General features: G+C 54.0%; 2 protein-coding genes across 10 annotated transcripts; one reads left to right on the plus strand and one right to left on the minus strand.

Annotated features, from left to right (window-relative positions):
• Window positions 1-37: 37 nt before the first annotated feature.
• Window positions 38-7932, minus strand: BABAM1 (BRISC and BRCA1 A complex member 1). Of its 4 annotated transcripts, none has more exons than XM_028162207.2 (10): window positions 7842-7932; window positions 7443-7531; window positions 6596-6934; window positions 5325-5383; window positions 4611-4731; window positions 4451-4529; window positions 3693-3717; window positions 1804-1933; window positions 1522-1608; window positions 38-543 (listed from the first exon to the last, which is right to left on the minus strand). In XM_028162207.2, exons 3-10 carry the CDS (start codon window positions 6881-6883, stop codon window positions 340-342), a joined length of 993 nt encoding a protein of 330 aa, XP_028018008.1. In that variant the 5' UTR covers window positions 6884-6934; window positions 7443-7531; window positions 7842-7932; the 3' UTR covers window positions 38-339. The 4 variants fall into 4 exon arrangements, with proteins under 4 accessions (XP_028018008.1, XP_028018009.1, XP_057397011.1 ...); XM_028162208.2 differs by having other exon boundaries at window positions 7443-7569; window positions 7842-7910; XM_057541028.1 differs by having other exon boundaries at window positions 7443-7669; window positions 7842-7859.
• Window positions 7933-10670: 2738 nt separating this feature from the next.
• Window positions 10671-18584, plus strand: USHBP1 (USH1 protein network component harmonin binding protein 1). Of its 6 annotated transcripts, XM_007195507.2 has the most exons (13): window positions 10671-10883; window positions 11057-11158; window positions 11253-11401; window positions 11632-12070; window positions 14064-14189; window positions 14365-14501; window positions 14673-14813; window positions 15050-15265; window positions 15887-16160; window positions 16687-16908; window positions 17604-17710; window positions 17944-18066; window positions 18324-18584. In XM_007195507.2, exons 2-13 carry the CDS (start codon window positions 11105-11107, stop codon window positions 18511-18513), a joined length of 2178 nt encoding a protein of 725 aa, XP_007195569.2. In that variant the 5' UTR covers window positions 10671-10883; window positions 11057-11104; the 3' UTR covers window positions 18514-18584. The 6 variants fall into 6 exon arrangements, with proteins under 6 accessions (XP_007195569.2, XP_007195570.2, XP_007195573.2 ...); XM_007195508.2 differs by having other exon boundaries at window positions 10671-11158; window positions 15887-16136; XM_007195511.2 differs by having other exon boundaries at window positions 10671-11158; window positions 15887-15980.
• Window positions 18585-20777: the final 2193 nt, after the last annotated feature.

Raw genomic sequence — 20777 nt, forward strand, 5'->3', positions numbered from 1 at the left:
TGTCACTTGCAACAAAAAAGATTCCAATTAACACAAGTTGACTGTTGTGGACCTGGGTTAGGGATTCTCAGATTTTTATTTTGATGACAAAAATCACACAGGGCACAACAAGAATCACAACTGAAAAACTGGGAGTGGGATATGGGCTAGGAAACATAGGGAACGGGTGTCCAGAGTCCCTGGAATGCTTCCTGGAATCCTAGGTTGCCTTCAGGGCTCCCCAGGTACCTTGGATACCTCCTAGGCCTCCCTCTGGGGGTCCCACAGAGCCCAGTGTGAGAACCAGCATTCTCGGCCAAGTGTTTCATCGTACTAGAAGGTTGGCTGTACAGGGATGGTTCAGACAGTGGCCTCAACCTCGGTGGCTTCATCGTCCTCCTCCAGCAGGCTGTAGGAGGCATGGCTTTGGCAGGGCCGCTGCAATGGGTGCGCCAGAAGCTTGGCCATACAGTTATGCAGCTCAAGGGCTGGCCCAGCCAGCGCCACCTCGTACTTATAGCTGGTACCCTTGGTATCCAGGCTTCCCATGAAGGCAAACATGTCCTATGGGGCCAAGGAAGGGCTGTTCAGGCAGAGGTTCCCCTGACAGGCCCTCCCTGTCCTGGAGGGCCTCCCAGGAGGGGGCCTCAGGAATGGGTGCCAAAGGGTAAAGAGGAGTTTGCGAGGCAGAAAACACTCCCACATTCAGCAAACATTTCCTGCCACCCACTCAGTGCTAGGGACCCCAAGAGGTCTCAGTGCTGGAGCCCCTAGTCTGGAGAGGCACAGTCGGATACAATGACCCCAGCCCCCATGCTGATCTACCTTGAGGAGCAGGGAAGTTTTCTCCAAGTAGGGACTTCCTGTTCGGGTACTGAAGTATAAGTAGGAGCTGGGCTCAACCCCCTCTGCTCACAGCTGGGTAAAGTCAGGCTCAGAGAGATAAGTGGCCGACTCGAGATGCCACAACTAGTTCAGGGCTGGGATGTAAAGGACCAGCAGAGCCTGGCAAGGCAGGGAGGGAAGCGTGCTCCAGGCAGAGGACACAGAGGAAGCGAAGGCAGGAAGAGAGAGAAGCAGGGGGTGCTGGGGATGAGGTGGACAGGACCTTACATGCTCATGGGCCACTGTCCCAACAGCCCCATTAGCTCACTGAAGACATGTGGGAAATGGTAGTTGAATGACCATGATCCAGTAGGACCAGGAATGCTAAGGAGAAGACTAATGGCAGAGCAGTGCGTGGGTGGGCAGGGACGGGTGACTTCCCTCCTGCTGATGCCAGGAGAGCACAGGTGCCTCTAAGCCTGTTGCCAGGTACCACTGTGCCAGAGACACAGTGTGTGACCCCGGCCTAGTTGCTGGCCCTCTCTGAGCCTGTTTTCCCTCAGCAAAGATCATGAACTAGGGGGCTGGCATTAAATGCCCTGAAGTCCCTTAGTGATTCAAAGCCCCCCTTTCCCTCAAGGCCGGGGCAGGTGGGTTCGGAGCCATCCCATCTGCACCTACATCCGCCTGCCACCCACACCCACAGCAGCCTCTCACCTTCCAACTCATCTCCTCCTCCTTCTCGTCGGCGCCGTTGTGGATGTAAACAACATCAAAGAAGAAATACGGGCACTGGAACATTTTCTGCAGGGGAAGAAAGCCAGCCTTTGGGACTTTGGTCACCCCATGCCCCCATGATCACAATTCCCCAGCTACTGCCCAAGACTCTGGGAACCTGACTCTAGGCACCCCAGCTCCTGTGGTCAGGAAGTTCCTCCTAGTGTCTAACCACCATCGTGCTGGCTGTAGGCATCCCTCCCTCTCCCAGGCCTCCCTCACCTTCATGGGCTCCGTCAGGGAGAACTGGGGTTGGCAGGGTGGACGACTATAGACCAGGATGGTTCGGACCACGTACGGCGGTGGAATCGTCTGCACATTCTCTGTGACTGGCAGCTCGGTCTTCTGCTGGCTGCGCAGCAGGGATGGGGGACAGGTCAGAGCACACCCTGGTAGCCCACCCCTATTGTCACCCTCAGAGAGCCCAGCTCCTCACCGCGTATGTGAGGCCCCACCTGACCCCTCCCAAGTTCACTGTTGCCTCTGAGCCTTCCCACATGCTGTTCCCTCTGCCCCAGCACCTCCCCAGCTTCGCCTTTCTGCTTGACCTCTCCTGCTCCATCAGAGGTTTTGCTGACCCCTAAGCTAGGGCCTGCTCAGGCCACCCTCAGCATCCTGAGCGTCCCCCATCATTGTGTTGAGCTGGACCTGCCCTACCAGGCCAGGAGACTCTGAGGCAGGGACCACATCTTATAGGCAAAGTCAGTGCCCAGTTTCCCACTCAGCCACAGATGGTTCTCACATTGAGTACAGGGCACTAGGCAGACAGAGGGCTAATGTCCTTAATATGTAAAAAACAAATCTGATCACCAACAAGAAAAAAGCTGACATCCCCCTAGAAAAATAGGTAAAGGGAACAAATAGACAAATTACTGAAGGAATACTGAATGGCTTAAAAATGAATGAAAAGAAAAGCACAGCAGAGTAAGAGCAGAGTAAGATGTGGCCTCTTCCCACCTATCAGATGGGCAGAACTTTCAGCCCTATGAGCAACCCCGGTGCTGGGGGAGGTAAACAGGGTTAATTTCCTGGGAAAGTGCTTTGGCAAAGTCTAGCAAAATTAAAAACACACACCACCTTGTTCCAGCCTGTTCTCCATTAGGAATTTACCCCATAGATTCACTTGCAAAATCTGCTGAGATAGGCAAAACAAGCTCCTTGGCCACCATCAAGGGGCTGGCAAAAACAGGGCTTAGAATACTTGGGCCCACAACCTAAGAACCTTTTTCATTTTTAAATGGTTGGTAAGAAAGAAAACCAAAAGGAGAATATTTTGTGACAATCAGAAATGTGAAATTCAAATTTGTGCCTGCAAATAAAGTTTTATTGGCACACAGCCACGCCCACTTGCGTACCTATGGTCTGTGGCTGCTTTCTAATTAAAATGGGCAGAGTCAGGTTGCCAAGACAGAGACGATGTGGCCAACAAAGTCAAAAATATTTACTACCTGGTCCTTTAAAGAAAAAGTTGGCTGCCTCCAGGTTAAAAGAAAGTAGTGGAGGGACTTCCCTGGTGCTCCAGTGGTTAAGAATCCGCCTACCAATGCAGGGGACACGGGTTTGATCCCTGGTCTGGGAAGATCCCACATGCCGTGGAGCAACTAAGCCCGTGCACCACAACTACTGAGCCCACATGCCACAGCTACTGAGCCCATGCATTGCAACTACTGAAGCCCATGTGCTCTAGGGCCTGCGTGCTGCAACTACTGAAGCCCATGCGCCTAGAGCTCATGCTCCGCAGCAAGAGAAGCCACCGCAATGAGAAGCCCGTGCACTGCAACAAAGAGTAGCCCCCGCTTGCCGCAACTAGAGAAAGCCTGCATGCAGCTATGAAGACCCAGTGCAACAGTCAATCAATCAATCAATCAATAAGAAAGTAGTGGAGAACCACTGGGCTGTCAGAGAATAACACAGAGGGCGAGATGTGAGAAGGAACCTCTTTTGCAAAAATGCTTCCAGACAGGTAAGTGAGTAATTGATCCAGGGTGAAAGGGTGAGAAAGGAAGGCTTTAGGCCTCCCTAAAGGACTATTTCTGGGCTGTTTGGAGCTTTTACCCAGAAGGGGTTCTTCTCTTCAAAGGTGAACAATAATTTCCCCATGGGGGACTTACATGAGGCTGAAGAGACCTTCCAGATCTGGTGGGAATGCTAAGGAGAGCAGAGCAGCGCATGGGTGGACAGGGGTGGGTGGCTTCCCTCCTGATGCTGGGAGAGCGCAGGTGCCTCTGAGCCGGTTGCCAGGACACACGCTGTGTGACCCTGTCCCAGTCGCTTGCCCTCTCTGAGCCTGTTTTCCCTCAGCACAGATCATGAACTAGGGGGCTGGCATCAGATGCCCTGAAGGCCCTTAGTGATTCAAAGCCCCTTTTCCCTCAGGGCTAGGGCCATTCTCCTCACAAAGAAAGAGCTATGGGTGTCCCTGTCCCCCTCCCCTCATTACTGTTTTCTTTGTAACTCACAGGGATCATATTATATTTAAGTTCTGGGCTGCAGTGAGCCTTTAATGTTCAAATTAATATAAAATGTGCTATGCCCAGGTTGAAGGGGCTGTAGCAATGATTATGACTTTTCAGTCACATACGGCCACTTGCTGAGTACCGACTGTGTACTTAGCCCTTCATGAAGTGTTCCCCAAGTGGATGCATTTTTGACATCCAGAGTCCAAATCAGCTGTTTTTGCTTCTGTATTCTGACTTTATCTTCACAGCGACCCTGTGGGGTAGGAGGTTTTGTGGCTCTCATTTTACAGATGAAGAAACTGAGGCTCAGAGGCGTGGCTGGCCCAAGCCTGATGTGGCAGAGCTGGGATCTAGACCTGAGCCAGGCCGAGCCAGGCCGCTCCCCGGGGCTCCCTGTGTGGAAAGGATACTGAAGGTAGAGCAGGAGGCTGTCTCCAGGTCGTAGAGGCAGCTGCAGAGTTCTCGGGGATCAGAGGTCAGGCCGGACAGCTGCAGGGAAGCACGGGACTCAGCGAGGTGCTCCCTCAGCCCCAGGGGACCCCAGGGCACCCAGCCCTGCCCCAGCCTCACCCAGGCGGTGTCATCGTTCACCACCACCAGCGCGAACTCGTGGCTCTTGTCAATCTTGTGTTTTGTCCGCACGAACATCTCGATCATTTTCTGGGAGACGTTGAGGGCATTGGTTTTGGAGCTGGGGAGAGCCAGAGAGTGACCGGGTAGTTAAGGCCCAGGTCATGCGGCAGTGGGGGTGGCAGAGCCCAGCCGCGAATCCAGCCTAGCTGACCCCTCTCCAGCTCTTGCCCTCTCCGATGGGTCCCTCTGGCCAGCCTGGGTCTCACATCTGATCTGTGGGAGGCACCCCACCTTTGCTCAGCCGCGGGTCATCACGAGTGCCAGGGAGGGGAAGGTGGGCTCGTCCTCAGGCCCCATCCAGGCCCTGCTGCCTGACCCCAATAAGACTTAGCTGCTCAGGGGCAAGGGTTTTGGAGTCAGCCAGGCCTTGGTCTGAATCTGGCTCTGCCCATTTGCTGGGAGGCCTCGGGCAAGTCATTTTGCTTCTTGGAGTTTCCGAGTCATGGCTGCGACCTGGGTGGCGTGTGATAGCTCTCAAGTGCTTAGAACAGAGCCCCGATGGGCCGCAGCTGTATCATTACCGGTTATCATTGCTACTCTCCAATACCGCCAGGCCCCGGGGGTGAGTCTGAGAGAGACAGCCCTGCGTTTTTTGGGCTGGGCCCTTCCCAGCCATAGCTGCAAGCTCAAGCCCCCAAATATCCCTCTCACCTATTTAATGACTCCAGCTTTGGCAGCGACATTTCCTCCGACAGGTCCAGGCAGATGATCTGCAATGAAGTTGAAGGGTGGTGAGAGTTGTGACCAGCAGCACCTGGCGACTGAACATTAATGCCGGCCCCCACGCCACTCTGCTGGCCCTCTCCAAGCAGCCCCACTGGAAAAGGCCATATGATGCCCCCCAATTCCCAGCCAAGCCATCCACTTTAGAAGGAGGCAGCTGAGGGAAAAGAGCACTGGACTAGGAGTCCAGGTTGATGAGTGAACAAACAAACCAGAGAACATTTAACACAGAAACAAGAAAACAAGGGAATAGTGGGATGAATTGTGGCTCTCTAAAAGATATATCCACCTGGGACTTCCCTGGTGGCGCAGTGGTTAGGAATCTGCCTGCCAAGGAAGGGGACACAGGTTCGAGCCCTGGTCCGGGAAGATCCCACATGCCGCGGAGCAACTAAGCCCGTGCGCCACAACTACTGAGCCTGCGTGCCACAACTACTGAAGCCCGCACGCCTAGAGCCTGTGCTCCACAACAAGAGAAGCCTCTGCAATGAGAAGCCTGCGCACCGCAACGAAGAGAAGCCCCCGCTCGCCGCAACTAGAGAAAGTTTGCACGCAGCAACAGACCCAATGCAGCCAAAGATAAATAAATAAATTTAAAAGATATATCCACCTGGAACCTCAGAATGTGAATTTATTTGGAATTAGGGTCTTTGCTGATGCAATTAAGGTAAAGATCTTGAGATAAGATCGTTCTGATCTAAGAACAAGTGTCCTTATAAAAGAAAAGACTGGGGACTTCCCTGGCAGTCCAGTGGTTAAGACTCTGTGCTTCCACTGCAAGGGGCATGGGTTCGATCCCTGGTCAGGGAACTAAGATCCCGCATGCCACTCGGCCAAAAAACAAAAAAAGAAAGAAAAAAAGAAAAGAGAAGACTGGGAGACACAGAGGGGAAGGCTATGTGAAGACGGAGACAGAGATTGCAGTGATGCAGCCACAAGCCAAGGAACAACTGGAGCCACCAGAGGCTGGAAGAGTCAAGGAAGCCTCCTCCTCTAGATCCTGCAGAGGGAACGTGACACGTTCATTTCAGACTTCTGGCATCTGGAACTGTGAGAAAATGAGTTTCTGTTGTTTTAAGCCACCGGGTTTGTGTGGCAGCCCTAGGAGACTAGAACAAAGGGACCGTTTTCCAGAGCGGATCCTAAAAGACGATGTGTAACCCAAGGTTCCGAAACCACTGGTCAAGCCCCTCACTTACCACTTTCTCTGGACAGTTGACCCTTGGAGTCCGCACCTGGACCTCTGGGGCTGGTGGAGGCACCTGCCACGGCTTGGGACCGGCTCCGGGAGGGTTGGCGGTCCCGTCGTCAGCACTGGCCGCCTCACCCTCGCCCTCGCTGCGGCTGCCCACACTGGCCTGGGCCCCCAGCGCCCGGTCCTCAGCCCCCTCAGGGTTGGAGCGAGTGCGGGGTCTGGGCTCAGCTGACTGCTCCTCTTCCTCCTCCTCCTCCTCTTCAGTGGGACTGCTGGGCTCCGCCACCTCCATGGCTCCTGAGTGGCTGGATGGAGCAGGTATGGGGGAAGCCAGGATCCTTCCCTTAGGGGTTTTAAAAGCATTTGGTTATTGGGCAGGAGAACAGGGCATGAGTCGCTTACTGACAATAAGAGTAACTCCTCTCAGGGCCTCAGTTTCCTCATCTGTAGGATGGGTGCCTTTAACACTTATCAGCCCAGCATCCACTCTGACTCGAGATAACAGTCTCCCATTTTTTTTCTGTAGGGGTAACCCCTCCCCTCCCCCTTTTGGCTAGTGAGCCACTGTGAATGGCTCAGAGATAGGGACATGACCCAACACACGCCAGTGAGGGGCAGCTCTGAGACTTCCAATAGTGCTGTTAGAGAAAAGGAACTCGTCAGTGTTGCAAAGCTGGGAAGTTACAAGTCGAGAGCTGCTGGGAGCCTCTTTTGCCTCCAAGAGGGAAAACAGAGCTTGCCTATAGTGATGCTCACCGAAAAAACGACAGATACACTTCTGAGCACCTGAATCCAGCTATGCCTAAATTCCCTTTCTTGCTTAAACCAGATTGAGTTGGGTTTTTTGTTACCTGAAACTGAAGACGTCTTGGTGAATAAAAGAATAATAACTTCCAGGGTTCTCTCCTCCGCAGTGGAGCGCTGGCTGCCTAGGGGGTGTCTGCACACGGAAGGGGAGCAGATCTGGTGTTACAATTCCTTTGAGGAAAAACAGGACGCCAGTGGAACGGTTTGCCCATCTGGGCAATGGGTGCAGGCTGCCGGGGATGGTCTCTGAGCCTTGCAGTCCCCACAACCTCTAAGGAAAACAAAGCTTAGCTGCAGCAAGAGGGATGGAGGCTAGACTGCAGGAGAAACCAGAGCTGAAGGCGGAAGCCTCAGGGCAAGCGAGGGGCTGAATTTCTGGGGCTAGGTAAGTTGGGCCTCTAGGGACGGATCCCGCACGCTTTCACCACCCAACTCCTGCTCACCGTAGCCTGAGCCTCCCTCCGACCCAGCTGGCGACTCGCTAGGAAGCCGCAGTCTTTAGCAGCCGGAAGTGGTACGGCGCGGCCGCCACGCCTCCTGGGAAATGTAGTTCAGCAGGCCGCAGGCCTAGAGGAGAGATGTATGGGACGAGGCTGGAGAGCCTTGGAAGCTGATAGGCTGATACTGTTCTAGGAGGTGGGGTTTGGATTGCGATAGTCTGGAGCGGAACTGAGTGGGGCGGGATCTGGAATGTGATTGGCTAAAGTCAGATAAGGCGGAGCTTTTATGTTTCTGGCAGATTCGGACTGCGCGGGTCAGCGTTTCTACCATAACGAGGCAGCGTGGAGTTGCGCTTTCAGTGGGATAGGCTCAGAAAGATGGAGAAGTCCTAGTTTGCAGTGTGATTAAACGTAGCGCGACTGAGTTGGGTGGGATTTAGAAGAGGTGGGGCTGATTGGTGATTAATAGAGTTGACTGAACCTCAGTGAGGGGTTTTTGCGGCAGAGGTGGGCGGGGTCCAGAGCCCAAGGGCCCTCCCAATTATTTAATTCTGCTCCTTATTTCACAAATATTTGCAAAAAATAAAAAATACTAAGCCAGAACTATTTCAAACCACCCTTCTTCATGCACACTTCTCCCTTCAGCTCCATAACCATTTAAAAACTGAGCCTCAGTTTATTTGTTAAAGTCTGCTAAGCCTGTCCACCTCAGCCAGGCTCTGATTCAGTGACAGCCCAGAGGGGCTGTGGAAAATGAGCCTTGAAGGATGGAGAATTTTCTAGAAAAACAGGAGGAAGATCATTCCAGGCAGAAGGAACCGCCTGGGCAAAAGTCTGGAGGCTTTGAAGAGCCTTGGAGTGGTGGAACCTCTCACAGGTTAATATGGCCAGAGCAGAAGCTAAGAGTGAGAATTTCAATGCCCCGGTTACCCCCAAGTCAGCGAATTGCAACTTCTCTCGCTACTACCTTTGCGGACACAGAAACAGGAAGATTCAGCCTCATAGCTTCTGTCAGTGGGACCAGGAAGATTCAGGCTATCCCAGGCTCTGCACAGTTTACACAGAAGTTCAGAAGGAAGGAAGGTGTGTTTCAGGCAGAGGTTAAGGCATGGCCAAAGGCACCAGGGTGTGAGAGAACTGAGAAACTTCAGCTGTTTACAGAGGAGGTTATAGCGGCTAGAGTGTGGAGTACAAATTGGTGCCAGCCGCAGGCATAATTTTTTTTAAGACCTTGAATGCCAGGCTGAAGAGCTTGAAATGTTTCCCAAGGGCAATGGGGAGCTATGGAGGGTGTATGAGCCAGGTAGGTGAACAGTGAGATCTCTGCGGCCTTGGTGGGGAAGGGAGTGGAGGGATGGCTGGGGAGCCCAGGGAGGGAGCTGGGCTGGTATCCAGGTTGGGGAGGAGAGGCTTGGGCTGTGACTATGGATGGAGATGAGGAGGAGGCCCTTTAGAGGTGGATGCAGGAAAAATGAGCAGGATGTAGGGACCATCTGGGCTCTGAGGAATCCAGCATTTATGGAGAAGAAACAGTAGCTGGCAGAGGAAGCAGAGATGGGATGGTCAGAGAGGTAGTAGGGAACAAGGAGGGTGCCTTATGATTCAGTTCCCGATGGTGCCTGGCCATGTGCAAATTGCTTGTTAAAATTTCCATAACACTGGTATATATGTATACACACACACACACACACACACACACACACAATATGGAATATTACTGAGCCATAAAAAAGAATGAAATAATGCCATTTGCAGCAACATAGATGGACCTAGAGATTATCATACTAAGTGAAGTGAGTAGACAAAGACAAATATCATATGATATCACCTATATGTAGAATCTAAAAAAAATGATACAAATGAACTTATTTACAAAACAGAAATAGACCACAGACATAAAAAAACAAACTTATGGTTACTGGGAATTCCCTGGCGGTCCAGTGGTTAGGACTCTGCACCCTCACTGCCGAGGGCCCAGGTGAGGGCCTGGGTTCAATCCCTGGTCAGGGAACTAAGATCCCACAAGCTGCGTGGCACGGCCAAAAAACAAAGGAGGGGGGACAAAAAAAGAAAAGAAAACAAACTTATGGTTACCAAAGGGGAAGGGAGGAGGGAGGGATAAATTAGGAGTTTGGGATTAATAGGTACATACTACTATATATAAAATAGATTTAAAAAAAAAACAAAAAAACAAGGACCTATGTATGGCACAGGGAACTATATTCAATATCCTGCAATAACCTATAACGGAAAGAACCTGAAAAAGAATAAAAAAGAATGAAAAGAATAAAATCACTTTGCTTTACACCTTAAACTAATACAACATTGTAAATCAACTATACTTCAATAAAAAGTTGTTTGTTTTGAAAAAAAACAACAAACTCCCATGACACTGTAGGAAGATATAGTAATTGAGGCTCAGAGGGGACCATCACTTGCTCAGGGGTACCAATCCCAGGTCTGTCTGTGACTTGAAGCGGAATGAGAACTCTGACCCTGACACTGAAGGGATAGGCAGAGGAAAGAAGTTCACAGGGGAGCCAGATGGAGAGCATCAGCCCAGGGGAGCATTCTAGCTTCCGAGAAATAAAATCCAAGGGTCAGAGATGGAGGAGCCATGGGCTTGGAAGCAGAGGCGAGGAGGGACTGACATCGTGGGAGCTGGACATGTGTTCTCCTGCTGGGGCTGGAGGAAGCCGCTGTCCTTGAAGAGGAAACTGCACAATAACAAGTCACATGGCCGGGGAGTGGGCTTCCTGTTTCCTGGCCCCTCCCAGCCTGGCCTTGGCCAGGCCAAGCCTGAGTAGGCAGTGGCCAGAGTGACCCCAAGAGTGTCCAGAGACTTGGTTTTCTGACCAAGGTGCTCCCAGAAGAACAGGGAATTAGAGTGGGCTGAGGGGACCAAACCCCAGGATTGGAACCTCTGGTTCAGGAGAGCCCTGGGGAGGAGAGACGACTGTTGAAGTCCTCGTCCCAAGCCCAGATAGGGGAGGGAGAGGAGCAAAGAGGTAGTGAAAAATAAAGGAGGCAGAAAAGAAAGAAAAGGTGAGGGCAAATTTGAGAGGTTGTGAGCTGACCGTCAAGGGAGGCATTCAAATGTGCCAAATCAACATTGATAACTCAAGATCCTTTCGGAGAAGTGAAATCAATGCCTATATCACAGAACAGGAAATTGAGGCTATCATTTGCTTTGAGCTGAGATCAGGTTGTGGTTTTAGGGGGTGAGGAAGAGGAAGGATTCAGAGGACACTGATTTCTGGATAACAATGAGTGCCAGGGCCACACGGCCCCGAAGCCGGCGAGGGAGGCACGCTCTGCCCGTAAGTGTCCCCCCTCCCTGCCACACCCAACGCTGCGAGACCCCAGGACCCAGACCTGCCTGGCTCAGAGCTCAGCTCTGGGGATCATTTGCAGGGTGAGCTGGACCCTGTGGCAGAGAGTTCAGAAGAGGCTGAGGCAGCCAGTGGGAGCTCCGAGCCGGGCCCTGTGCCATCCCAGGATAGCTGCAAGCCAGAGCCGCTGGGCCCTGAGACGGAGGCCAAAGGGCAGGGCCTGGAGAGCAGGTAAGGCCCACTTGGTCTGTGTCCCCCACTACAGGCCTGGCACATCCTTCCCACCCATAGACCTGTTTCTGTCCCTCCCCTACTCACACACATGCCATGGCTCCCATTGCCCTCAGTCTGACTCTCAAGGCCCTGCGTGATGCAGTCCCAGCCTTGTTACAAAGCCTCTTTGTGTTAGCTACCCCACATGACCCCATTTCCAGAACTCTCCATCTTTCACCTCTTCACAGGACTGACAAAGGAGTTGATGGGGACTCTAGCAGGGGACCTGCTCCAGCCCCCGAGGGGCCCTATGAGCCTGCCCAGGAAGCCCACCAGGCCCCAGAGGCAGCCTCATGGGACAGGGAGAATGTCCCCTCTGAACCCAGAGCCCCTGACGTGTTTCAGACTCTCCAGCAAGCTCTGAGCTCTCTGGAAGCGGCTGCTGCTGCCTGGCGCCACCAGCCCCCAAGATGTCCTGGGCCGTTGGAGGCAAAGGACAGAAGCGAGGGGGGACCAAAGCCCTGCTTGGAGCAGGAGCAGGCTGGGAGCTGCCAGCGGGATGCAGCCCGATTGACTGAAAGGAACGCCTGGCTGCGTTTGGCCCTGGGCAGCCGTGAGGACGAGCTGATCCGCACACAGAACTCCCTGAAGGCCTTCCAGGCTGAGAAGGAGATGCTGCAGAGAGAGGTGAGTGGGGCAGGCCTGCCTCCCAGGGCTCTCTGGTGGGAGGGAGGCAGCAGGCCTGTTGTAGGACACATTCAATCATTTGTTCATTTGTAAAGCTTTTGTGGAGGCTTGGCTGCTGAACCCCAAAGAGACAAAGGTCCCTTGTAACCTTAGTTAAGGTGATCAGAGAGGCCCAGTGAGGAGGCGGCGACAGTTGAATAAAGACCACAGGGGGGCAAGGGAGGAACCATGCAAGGAGCTGGGGAAGAGCATTCCAGGCAAAGGGAACAGCATATGCAAAGGCCCTGAGGTTGGAGTCTGATTACTGTGTTCAATGAACAGTGAGGAGGCCAGTGTGGGGCTGAGCAGGAGGAGACAAGGGTATGGAGGTGGTGGGAGCAGATCCTGGAGTGCCTTGCGGGCTGCAGGGAGGATTTGAGCTTTTGCTCTGAGTGAGGTGGGGGCCACAGAGGGTTCCAAGCAAGCAAGGGTGGAGACCTGATGCAGGCATTCACAGGCGCCCTCTCGCCACCGTGGGAGGAACAGCTAGTGGAGGGAGAGGCTGGAATCTTGGAGATCCAGGAGGAGGCACTGGTCCAGACATGTAAGGGATGGAAGCTGTGGAGGTGGTGAGAAGTGGGCAGATTCTGGGTGATGCTGAAGGTGGAGCTGGCAGGTGGGGTGTGAAAGCTGGAGAGGGGTTGAGGACAAGCCCTGGGTTGGGAGCCTAGGAGACTGGAAGTGAGACACAGGGAGCCTGCAGATTTATGCCGGGCCGCACGGCTTGCGGGATCTCAGTTCCCCGACCAGAACCCCAGGTGACCGCAGTAAAAGCACTGAGTCCTAACCACTGGACTGCCAGGGAATTCCCTTGTTTTATTTTAGGCTCCACATATAAGTGAGGTCATACAGTATTTGTCTTTATCTGGCTGATTTATTTCACTTAGCATAGTGCCTTCAAGGTCCTCTTATGTTGTCACAAATGGCAAGGTTTCTTTTTTTACGGATGAATAATATTTCATTGTATAAATGTATATACCACATCTTCTTATCCATTCATCCATCAATGGACACTTAGGTTGCTTCCATGTCTTTGCTCTTGTAAATAATGCTGCAATGAACATGAGGGTACAGATGTCTTTTCGAGTTAGTGTTTTGGTTTCTTTTGGATAAATACCCAGAAGTGGAATTGCTGGATCATGTGGTCTTTCTATTTTTACTCTTTTGAGGAAATGCCATGCTTTTTTTCCATAGCGGGTGTGCCTATTTACATTCTCACCAACGGTGCATGAGGGTTCCCTTTTCTCCACATCCTCGCCAACACTTGTTATCTCTTGTCTTTTTTTTTTTTAATATTTATTTATTTATTTGGTTGTGCCGGGTCTTATTTATTTATTTATTTATTTATTTATTTATTTATTTATATTTATTTTTGGCTGTGTTGGGTCTTCGTTTCTGTGCGAGGGCTTTCCCTAGTTGCGGCAAGCGGGGGCCACTCTTCATTGCGGTGCGTGGGCCTCTCACTGTCGCGGCCTCTCTTGTTGCGGAGCACAAGCTCCAGACGCGCAGGCTCAGTAGTTGTGGCTCACGGGCCTAGTTGCTCCGCGGCATGTGGGATCTTCCCAGACCAGGGCTCGAACCCCCGTGTCCCCTGCATTAGAAGGCAGACTCTCAACCACTGCGCCACCAGGGAAGCCCTCTTGTCTTTTTGATGCTTGCCATTCTAACTGATGTAAGGTGGTATCTCATTGTGGTTTTGATTTGCATTTCCCTAAGGATCAGTGATGTTGAGCGTCTTTTCATGTACCTGTCAGCCATCTGTATGTCTAAGGAAAGAGAAGTCTTGAGTGGCTGAGTGACTTGTGCAAGTTTATACAGGGAGGGGTTTGGCAGGATGAGTGTCTGGGGGTCCTACCTTCCACCTGCGAAGTTGCCACTGCTCCAGGAACAGGTCTTAGAGAAGGATGGTGGGTGGTTTGAGCACCCAGGCCTGACATCCCCCATTGCCCCACAGGTCCAGGAGCTGCAGGATTCCCTGCTGAGGCTGAAGCCCTTCCCACCTCCCTCCTGTGACCAAGTAGGCGGCTCAGGTAGTGGTTCCAGCAGCTCTGGGGCTGACGGGGAGACCTGGGGCACTCAGGTGAGTGTGGGAAGCTGAAAATCATGCATTATCTTAAGATCCTTAGGATTCAGGGCCATGAGACTCAAATCCTGGTCATGTGATCCAATAACTTCTGGGGTTGGAAAAGACCTAAACTCGTGATGCTGGGCTCTCAATGACAATCTGGGTGAATCAAGTCACCTTCTTCTGGCAGGATCCCTTCTCCCTGGCTCACCCCTTGCTCCGGCGCCTCCAGAGTGATTCCAGCACCCAGATGCTTGGGCCTCTCCTCACCCAGCTCCTTGCCCCCGAGATGCACATCATGGAAGCCCAGATGGAGCATCTCCAGGGGTAAGAGCCACAAATGCTGAGCTCATAAGGGCACTGGTGCCTCCCAGCTGGGTCATAAAGCCAGGAGTCTGGAGCTGGATTTGGGGTGGGGTGGGGAAGGGTGGAAATCAACTGGGTTCTAACTGCCCTTCAAGGCCTCTCACTTTGCCTCTTCCCCACCTCTGGAGGCAGGAACATTGAGAAGCTCAAATGCTTCAACCGTCTGCTGTCAGCTGTACTCCAGGAGTACAAGGGCCGGTGTGAGGGCCTCAGCATGCGGCTGGGCCAGCGGGAGGCTGAGGCCACTGCATTGCGTCTAGCCTTGCAGTATAGGTCAGTGCACCCTGCCCATGATATCACTGACTGGGAGGGAAATGGGTGTCCTCAGAGGATAGCCCCAATCCCCAGAGAGAGACAGAGCCCTCGCAGGAAAGTACTTTCCCTCACCACGGAAATTAACTTAAGGCAATTTTAGTCCAAGAGTGCTGAAGGAGTTTACAAACTCCCAGGGGTGGGGGTGGGAGGAGTAGTGAGGGGTCCAGGAGCATGTGAGGATGTCACCTACACAGCAAGATGGGTGTCCTGGAGCGCTCAGAACTGGTGTCCCACAGTGAACACTGTGAGGAGGCATATGGGGCCTTGCTCACTCTTCGGAAGGCAGACTCAGGAGCAGGAGAAGAAGCCTTCATGGATAACTTGGAGGCGGCTGAGAAGGAAGCTCAGAGGCTTCTGGTGCAAGAGGAGGCTGCCATGGATGGAGGGATACTGCAGGATCCACGTCCAAGGTACCCCTGGGAACCCTGGGGACTAGGTGGGCCAATGAGTGGGGCTCTGATTGGAGAAAATGGGGCTCCCAGAACTGGCCACATGTTGGGGGTTGGTATGGTTCCTATGGTTGGCATGAGGCCTGCTGGAGTTGACTGGTTGCTACGCAACAAAGTTGGCACAGTGGTGACAGCCATTGGGGTTGCTATAGGACCCACCAGAGTTGGCATGAAGATGGATGATGGTGCCCACTGATTAGAAATGGCATGATGGAGCTTAATGGGGTTGGCTTGATGTTGGTACCCACTGGCGTTGGCATGATGCTGCCTGACAGGGTTGGCAAGTTGAGTGATGGTCCCCATTGGGTTGGTGTGATGGCATCCACCATGATAACATGAGTGACTGTGCCCATCAGCATGATGGTGTTCATCCATCATTCATCATTGATGGCTGATGTTGCCCATTGGGGTTTACATTATGGTACCCACCATGTTGGTTTGACCATGCCCAGCATAGATGGCATAGGAAGGACCCATCATAGTCAGTAAGATGGAAGCTGATGAAGCCCACCAGGGTTGGCACGAAGTTAGCACAACCATGCCCAGCAGTGTTGACATAGGCCCCTCTTCTGTTTCCTGTAGCCCCGAGGGCAGCAGTGTGGATAGGCCCACACCACAGGAGGTGGCTATCCAGCTCCAGGGCTACGTCCAGCGTCTCCAGGAACGCCGTGCTCTGGTGAAGATTCCCCCAGAGCCTGGTCCCACCTTGGCACCCATGTCCACTGTGCCCCGTGCAGAAGCCATGGTGCAGGCCATTCTGGGGACCCAGCCTGGCCCTGCCCTGCCCCGGCTGGAGAAGATGCAGATCCAGGAGGACCTGGTGGCCACACGGGTACACATGGGCTGTGGCCACTGTGTCAGTCTTTCCTGGTGGGACCAAACCCTTTGCTGAGTCTGAGAGAGATGTGATTCAGGGACCAAGTAGCAAGGGAGAGTTTTGCTGGGCTGGGGACAAGCTTCCTGGAGGGAGGAGAGTTGGAGCTGGGGTTTTGAGGGATGACTAGGAATTCGTCCTCTGGAATTCAGTTTCTCACAAGACTCCCAATCTAGCTTTCCAAAATGCCCCTCCTATGGAAAAGAGATAGGGGCAGGGGACATAATCTGGGGTTTATAACCTGGCATGAAAGCTGAGATTCTGAATTTGGAGAAACTCAGACACTTCCACTGAACTGCTACTTGACCTTGTCTAATATACTTGCTCTCTCTGAACTGCCATTTCTACAGCTGTAGTTTTTATGGATGATATTTCCCATCTTGCAAGATCGTGGCGAGGGTTGGGGTTCTTGCCTGACCTGCTCTCAGTGGGCGCCTCCTAGAGCCTCAGTTTTCCCAACAATTGACCCTAGTGGTGCAAACCCTCTACCCTCTCCTTGGTCTCTTAGGAGACCCTAGCAGACCTGATGCTTCGGCTACAGCTGGTGCGGCGGGAGAAGCGGGCTCTGGAGCTGCGGGAGGCTGCCCTCCGAGCCCAGGGCCCAGCCCACGTGCTCCTGCTGGAGCAGCTGCGCTGGGAGCGCGCAAAGCTCCGGACTGGGGGTGCCAACAGCAGTGGTGGAGACAGCAGTGGAGGCGGGAGCAGTGGAGATGAAGAGGAGTGGTCCCAGGTGAGTGGCCCTGCCTGGACCTGGTAGGGATAGCAGTATATTACTGGCTATGTGGTCCTGGTTAATCATAGCCCCCCTTGAGCCTCAGTTTCCATTTCTACACACAAAAAAAGGAGTTGAATGTTTAAGCTGCAGGTTTCTTTCTTTGAGGGTATTTAGCCCAATAAGCCCCAAGGGATTTAGTGTCTTCCAGTCACACCTGTGCCTCCTCCTTCCCACCCCCAGGCTGATTCATTTTCCCCCTCTAGCTTCCTCCCTGAGGCTTTCCTTTTTGCCCCTTACTGTCTAATCATGTCTGTCCTCTGCTTAAAGCCTTAGCAGCTTCTGGAACCCTCCTTTGAATCATCTCTCCTACCTCCAAGGCTTTGTAAGTGCTGTGCCCCTGCCAGGAACACCAGTCACTTCCCTCTTTTTCTAATTAAGTCCTCAACCTCCTACAGGTCTGAGCTCAGACATCACCTCCTCCAGGAAGTCCTTGTGGACTGCCTGAAAATGAGATATTATTTATTTCCCTGTACCTTATTGGGGTACCCTTATTGGGTACTGTACCCTTATTGGGGTATCTCACCAGAGTGGGGGCTCTGTGAGAGCAGGGGCTGTAGCCACCACAATCTGGGCAACTTCGATGTCCAACTTGGGCTGAGCACACACTCAGCCTAGGCCAGTGTCACTACCCTCCCTGCTGCCTCCCACAGGGCCCTCCGGCTGTCCCTGGTGGCAGCAGGGGTGTTGATGGAGGCCAAGTGAGCAAAGTGCAGAACCCAGAAGAGCTAGCCCAGGAACTGTCAGCATCACTCACCCGGTGTGTGCCTGGGTCCTGTGCTGGGGGATATGGGTCCTGTGCTGGGGGATATGTGGCCTGGGTAGGGGAAATATGTGAGAGCCCGTGGGGGTGTTACATGCCGTGCAGGGCTGGGTATACACCTGCATACAGTTGTGTTCACATGGAAACATCTTGGGCAGGTGGGTGGGAGGAGGGAAGGAAGACAAGATTGGCTATGGATGTGAGCCCCTCTCTCTCCACCCCTGTACCAGGGCTCTGGGCCTGAGGGAGCAGCTGCAGTCCTTGCGGGAAGAGCTGGAAGAGGTGGCTCAGAAGGGGCGAGCCAGACGTGCTCAGAGTACTGAGCTGAACAGTGATTTATGCAAAGCTCACAGGTGGGTCCCCCCTATGTGACCTCAGAAGCATCCCTGGCTCTCCCTGGGCTTCAGCTTCCCCCCTGTAAGGTGGGTGGCAGCTTCAATCCATTCCACACCTCCTCTGGTGTCTGATGTGTGTCAGTCCCTGCTGAGTGATTCTGGGACCCCAGGAAGACCCCATCTCAAAGAGCTCCTGTCTGGGGCTGGGAGTACATAGCCCCTGTCTTGGGTGGAATGGGGGGCTGTTTCCTGGCTCATCCTCCTACTCCCTCCAGTGCCCTGGTCATGGCCTTCCGTGGTGCCCACCGGAAGCAGGAAGAGCAACGGCGGAAGCTGGAGCAGCAGGTGGCACTGATGGAAGCCCGACAGGCAGAGGAGCTGGCAGTGCTGGAAGCCACCGCAAGGGCCCTGGGGAGGCCCAGACCGCCCTGCCTGCCTCCGCGGCCAGGGGGGACCTTTCTATAAGCCCTGCTCTGGTTGTGTCTGGACGTGCCAGATAGTTATGGCAGGTCATGTCATAAACTGTTCTGGAGTGATGTTATGTCATGTGGCATGACTTTGCATGTTGAGGCGTGTTTGGTGTGATGGGGGCTGATACCTGGGTGTCTGGGGCTTGATAGTGGCCAGGCATTTGAGATAAACTTGGTATCTTTGGCCTGACACCATGTGGCATGTGAAGAGACATGTCAGCAGGGTCATGCCAGAAGCAGCTTGGGCTGTGGGGACAGGATCCCCAGGGCTGGCTGGGGGGATTCAGGGTTCAGTGAGGTTACATAGCCAGAGCTGAAATTCCAACCCTTATCTGTCTCCAGAAGCCCAGGGAGGAGTCCACTGGGGCAGGGCACACCTTCCCCTGCACACCTCCTTCCCAGGGAAATGCTGGGTTTGGCCTGGCAGATGTTCCCAAGAGGAAGATACCCGTAACCCAGAAGGAAGACTGAAGCCTGAACAGTTCAGGGTGTGGAACATTAGCTGGAAGAGCATTGCTCCCTGAGTGAAAGTGGAGGGAGGAGGAATAATCAGAGATGGCTTTGGAATTTGCATTCAAAGAATGTGGAGCTAAGGTAAAGGGCCTCTGGGTGGTGAGCAAAGCAAAGGGAAGAAAAGCTGCAAGCAGTCATTCAGGGGCTTTGTACAGCTGTTGATGAGGAACTCAGAGAGGTGCTAATGGTGGGCAAAGAGGCACACTGCCTTCCAGGGCCTGGATGGCCCTTGGCCAGGCTGAGTTCAGTCTTTCACCTGCCAGAGATGGGAGCTGTGGGAGGTGTTAGTGTCAGATTAATAGCAGGCAACTGATTAGTATGTTATTTGCATAGGCCACACCCCTTGCCCTTCCACCCGGGTCTGGCAGGGTTGGGAAATGGGGGCTGGGCTCAACCCTGCCGCTCCGGATTAGTGGCCAGCTGTCCCGTCCTGGGCGGTAGCTGAAACTCAAGACGGGGATTAGAAAGATTTTCATTCTCAGCCCGGTGGGGGGTGGGGTGGGGCGCGGGGTTCCAGGCAGCACCTGTGCAGGTGTGTGCGCGGCGTTACCGGCTCACCCTGGGAGGGCAAGGCTGGCCTGAGGTCGGCGCTAGTAAGCCGCCGGGACTCAACCTGGTCCTCCGGGTCCACAGACTCCTCGGGCAAGCGCTGGGGCTGGTGACCTTCGAACCCCGCGCACTCTCTCAGGACCGAGGCGGGCTTTGCAGAAAGCAGGCAAACTCAGGCAGGCAAGGTCGCCAGTGGCCGAACAGAGGAGCCGACTTTACCCCCGTCTTGTCCCTCTCCCTCCCTAAGAGTCTAAGTGACCTTAGCCCCGAGTCCCACCAGGTTGCCCGTGGGGGGGGGGCGCCCGAGAGGAGACAAGGTCACCTGTTGGAGGGTGGGGAAGGAGTTCGCGCGGGAGGTGGAGGCAGGAGCTGAGGTCGCCGTTGGGGGGCGGGGGCAGGTTCCCAGGCCGCCGGGAGCCGGGTCTTGCGGTTCCCACGGGTGCCTCCGCGGCAGATGGGCCCAGGCCTCTTTGTCCCCGGTCCGCGGCCGCTGCAAGGTCAAATGTCACCGCGGGGCCGCGGGCAGAGGGCAGGGGGGCGGGGCAGGACTTCGACCCTCCCCCGGAGGGCCCAGGGTGTGGGGGCGGTGGAGCTACTGGGAGGGGGCGGGACGGCCGCCGAAGGGTTGGACCAATCCGAGGTTCTGGGATCTGCTGCAGACCTTCTCGCAGTCTCCAACCGGTCCCCAGACCGCCACTTAGGAGCTCCCTTCCTCCAGACTTGTGGCCCTCAAACCCCAGTTCCTTGCCTCCTCCCTTCTCCAGCCCCCCTCTGACTCCTTTCCTTGAGCCTTCTCTCTCTTACAAGTCTCCCTCTCTCATCTCTTCTCTGAGACACCCACCTCCATGTCTCCCCCCACCCCACCAAGGATCCTAGAAAGTCCAGACCAGGGACCTAGGACTCCCGTTCTCACCTCAAAACCCAGCCAGCGCCCCCACGTTCCCTGGCACCCCCAGAACCAAAGGGTCTTCTCTAACCGTCCAGGCCCCCCTCCCCTAGAGCGGCTTACAGGGCAGAGAACTCCATTCTAGTCAGACCCATGGAAAGTCCTTGCTCGTGTCTAACCCTAGTCCTTCTTGCTTTATGTACTTGTTAAAACCTCCCCCACCTCACACCCAGCCAGACCCTCCCCAGAAGGCCCAGAGGCCCAGGGCTGGGCATCTATTGCCTGGTTTCTCCAGAACCTTGGTATCGTCT

Source organism: Balaenoptera acutorostrata, chromosome 2, assembly GCF_949987535.1.
Source record: "Balaenoptera acutorostrata chromosome 2, mBalAcu1.1, whole genome shotgun sequence".
NCBI classification, from domain to species: Eukaryota; Metazoa; Chordata; class Mammalia; order Artiodactyla; family Balaenopteridae; genus Balaenoptera; species Balaenoptera acutorostrata.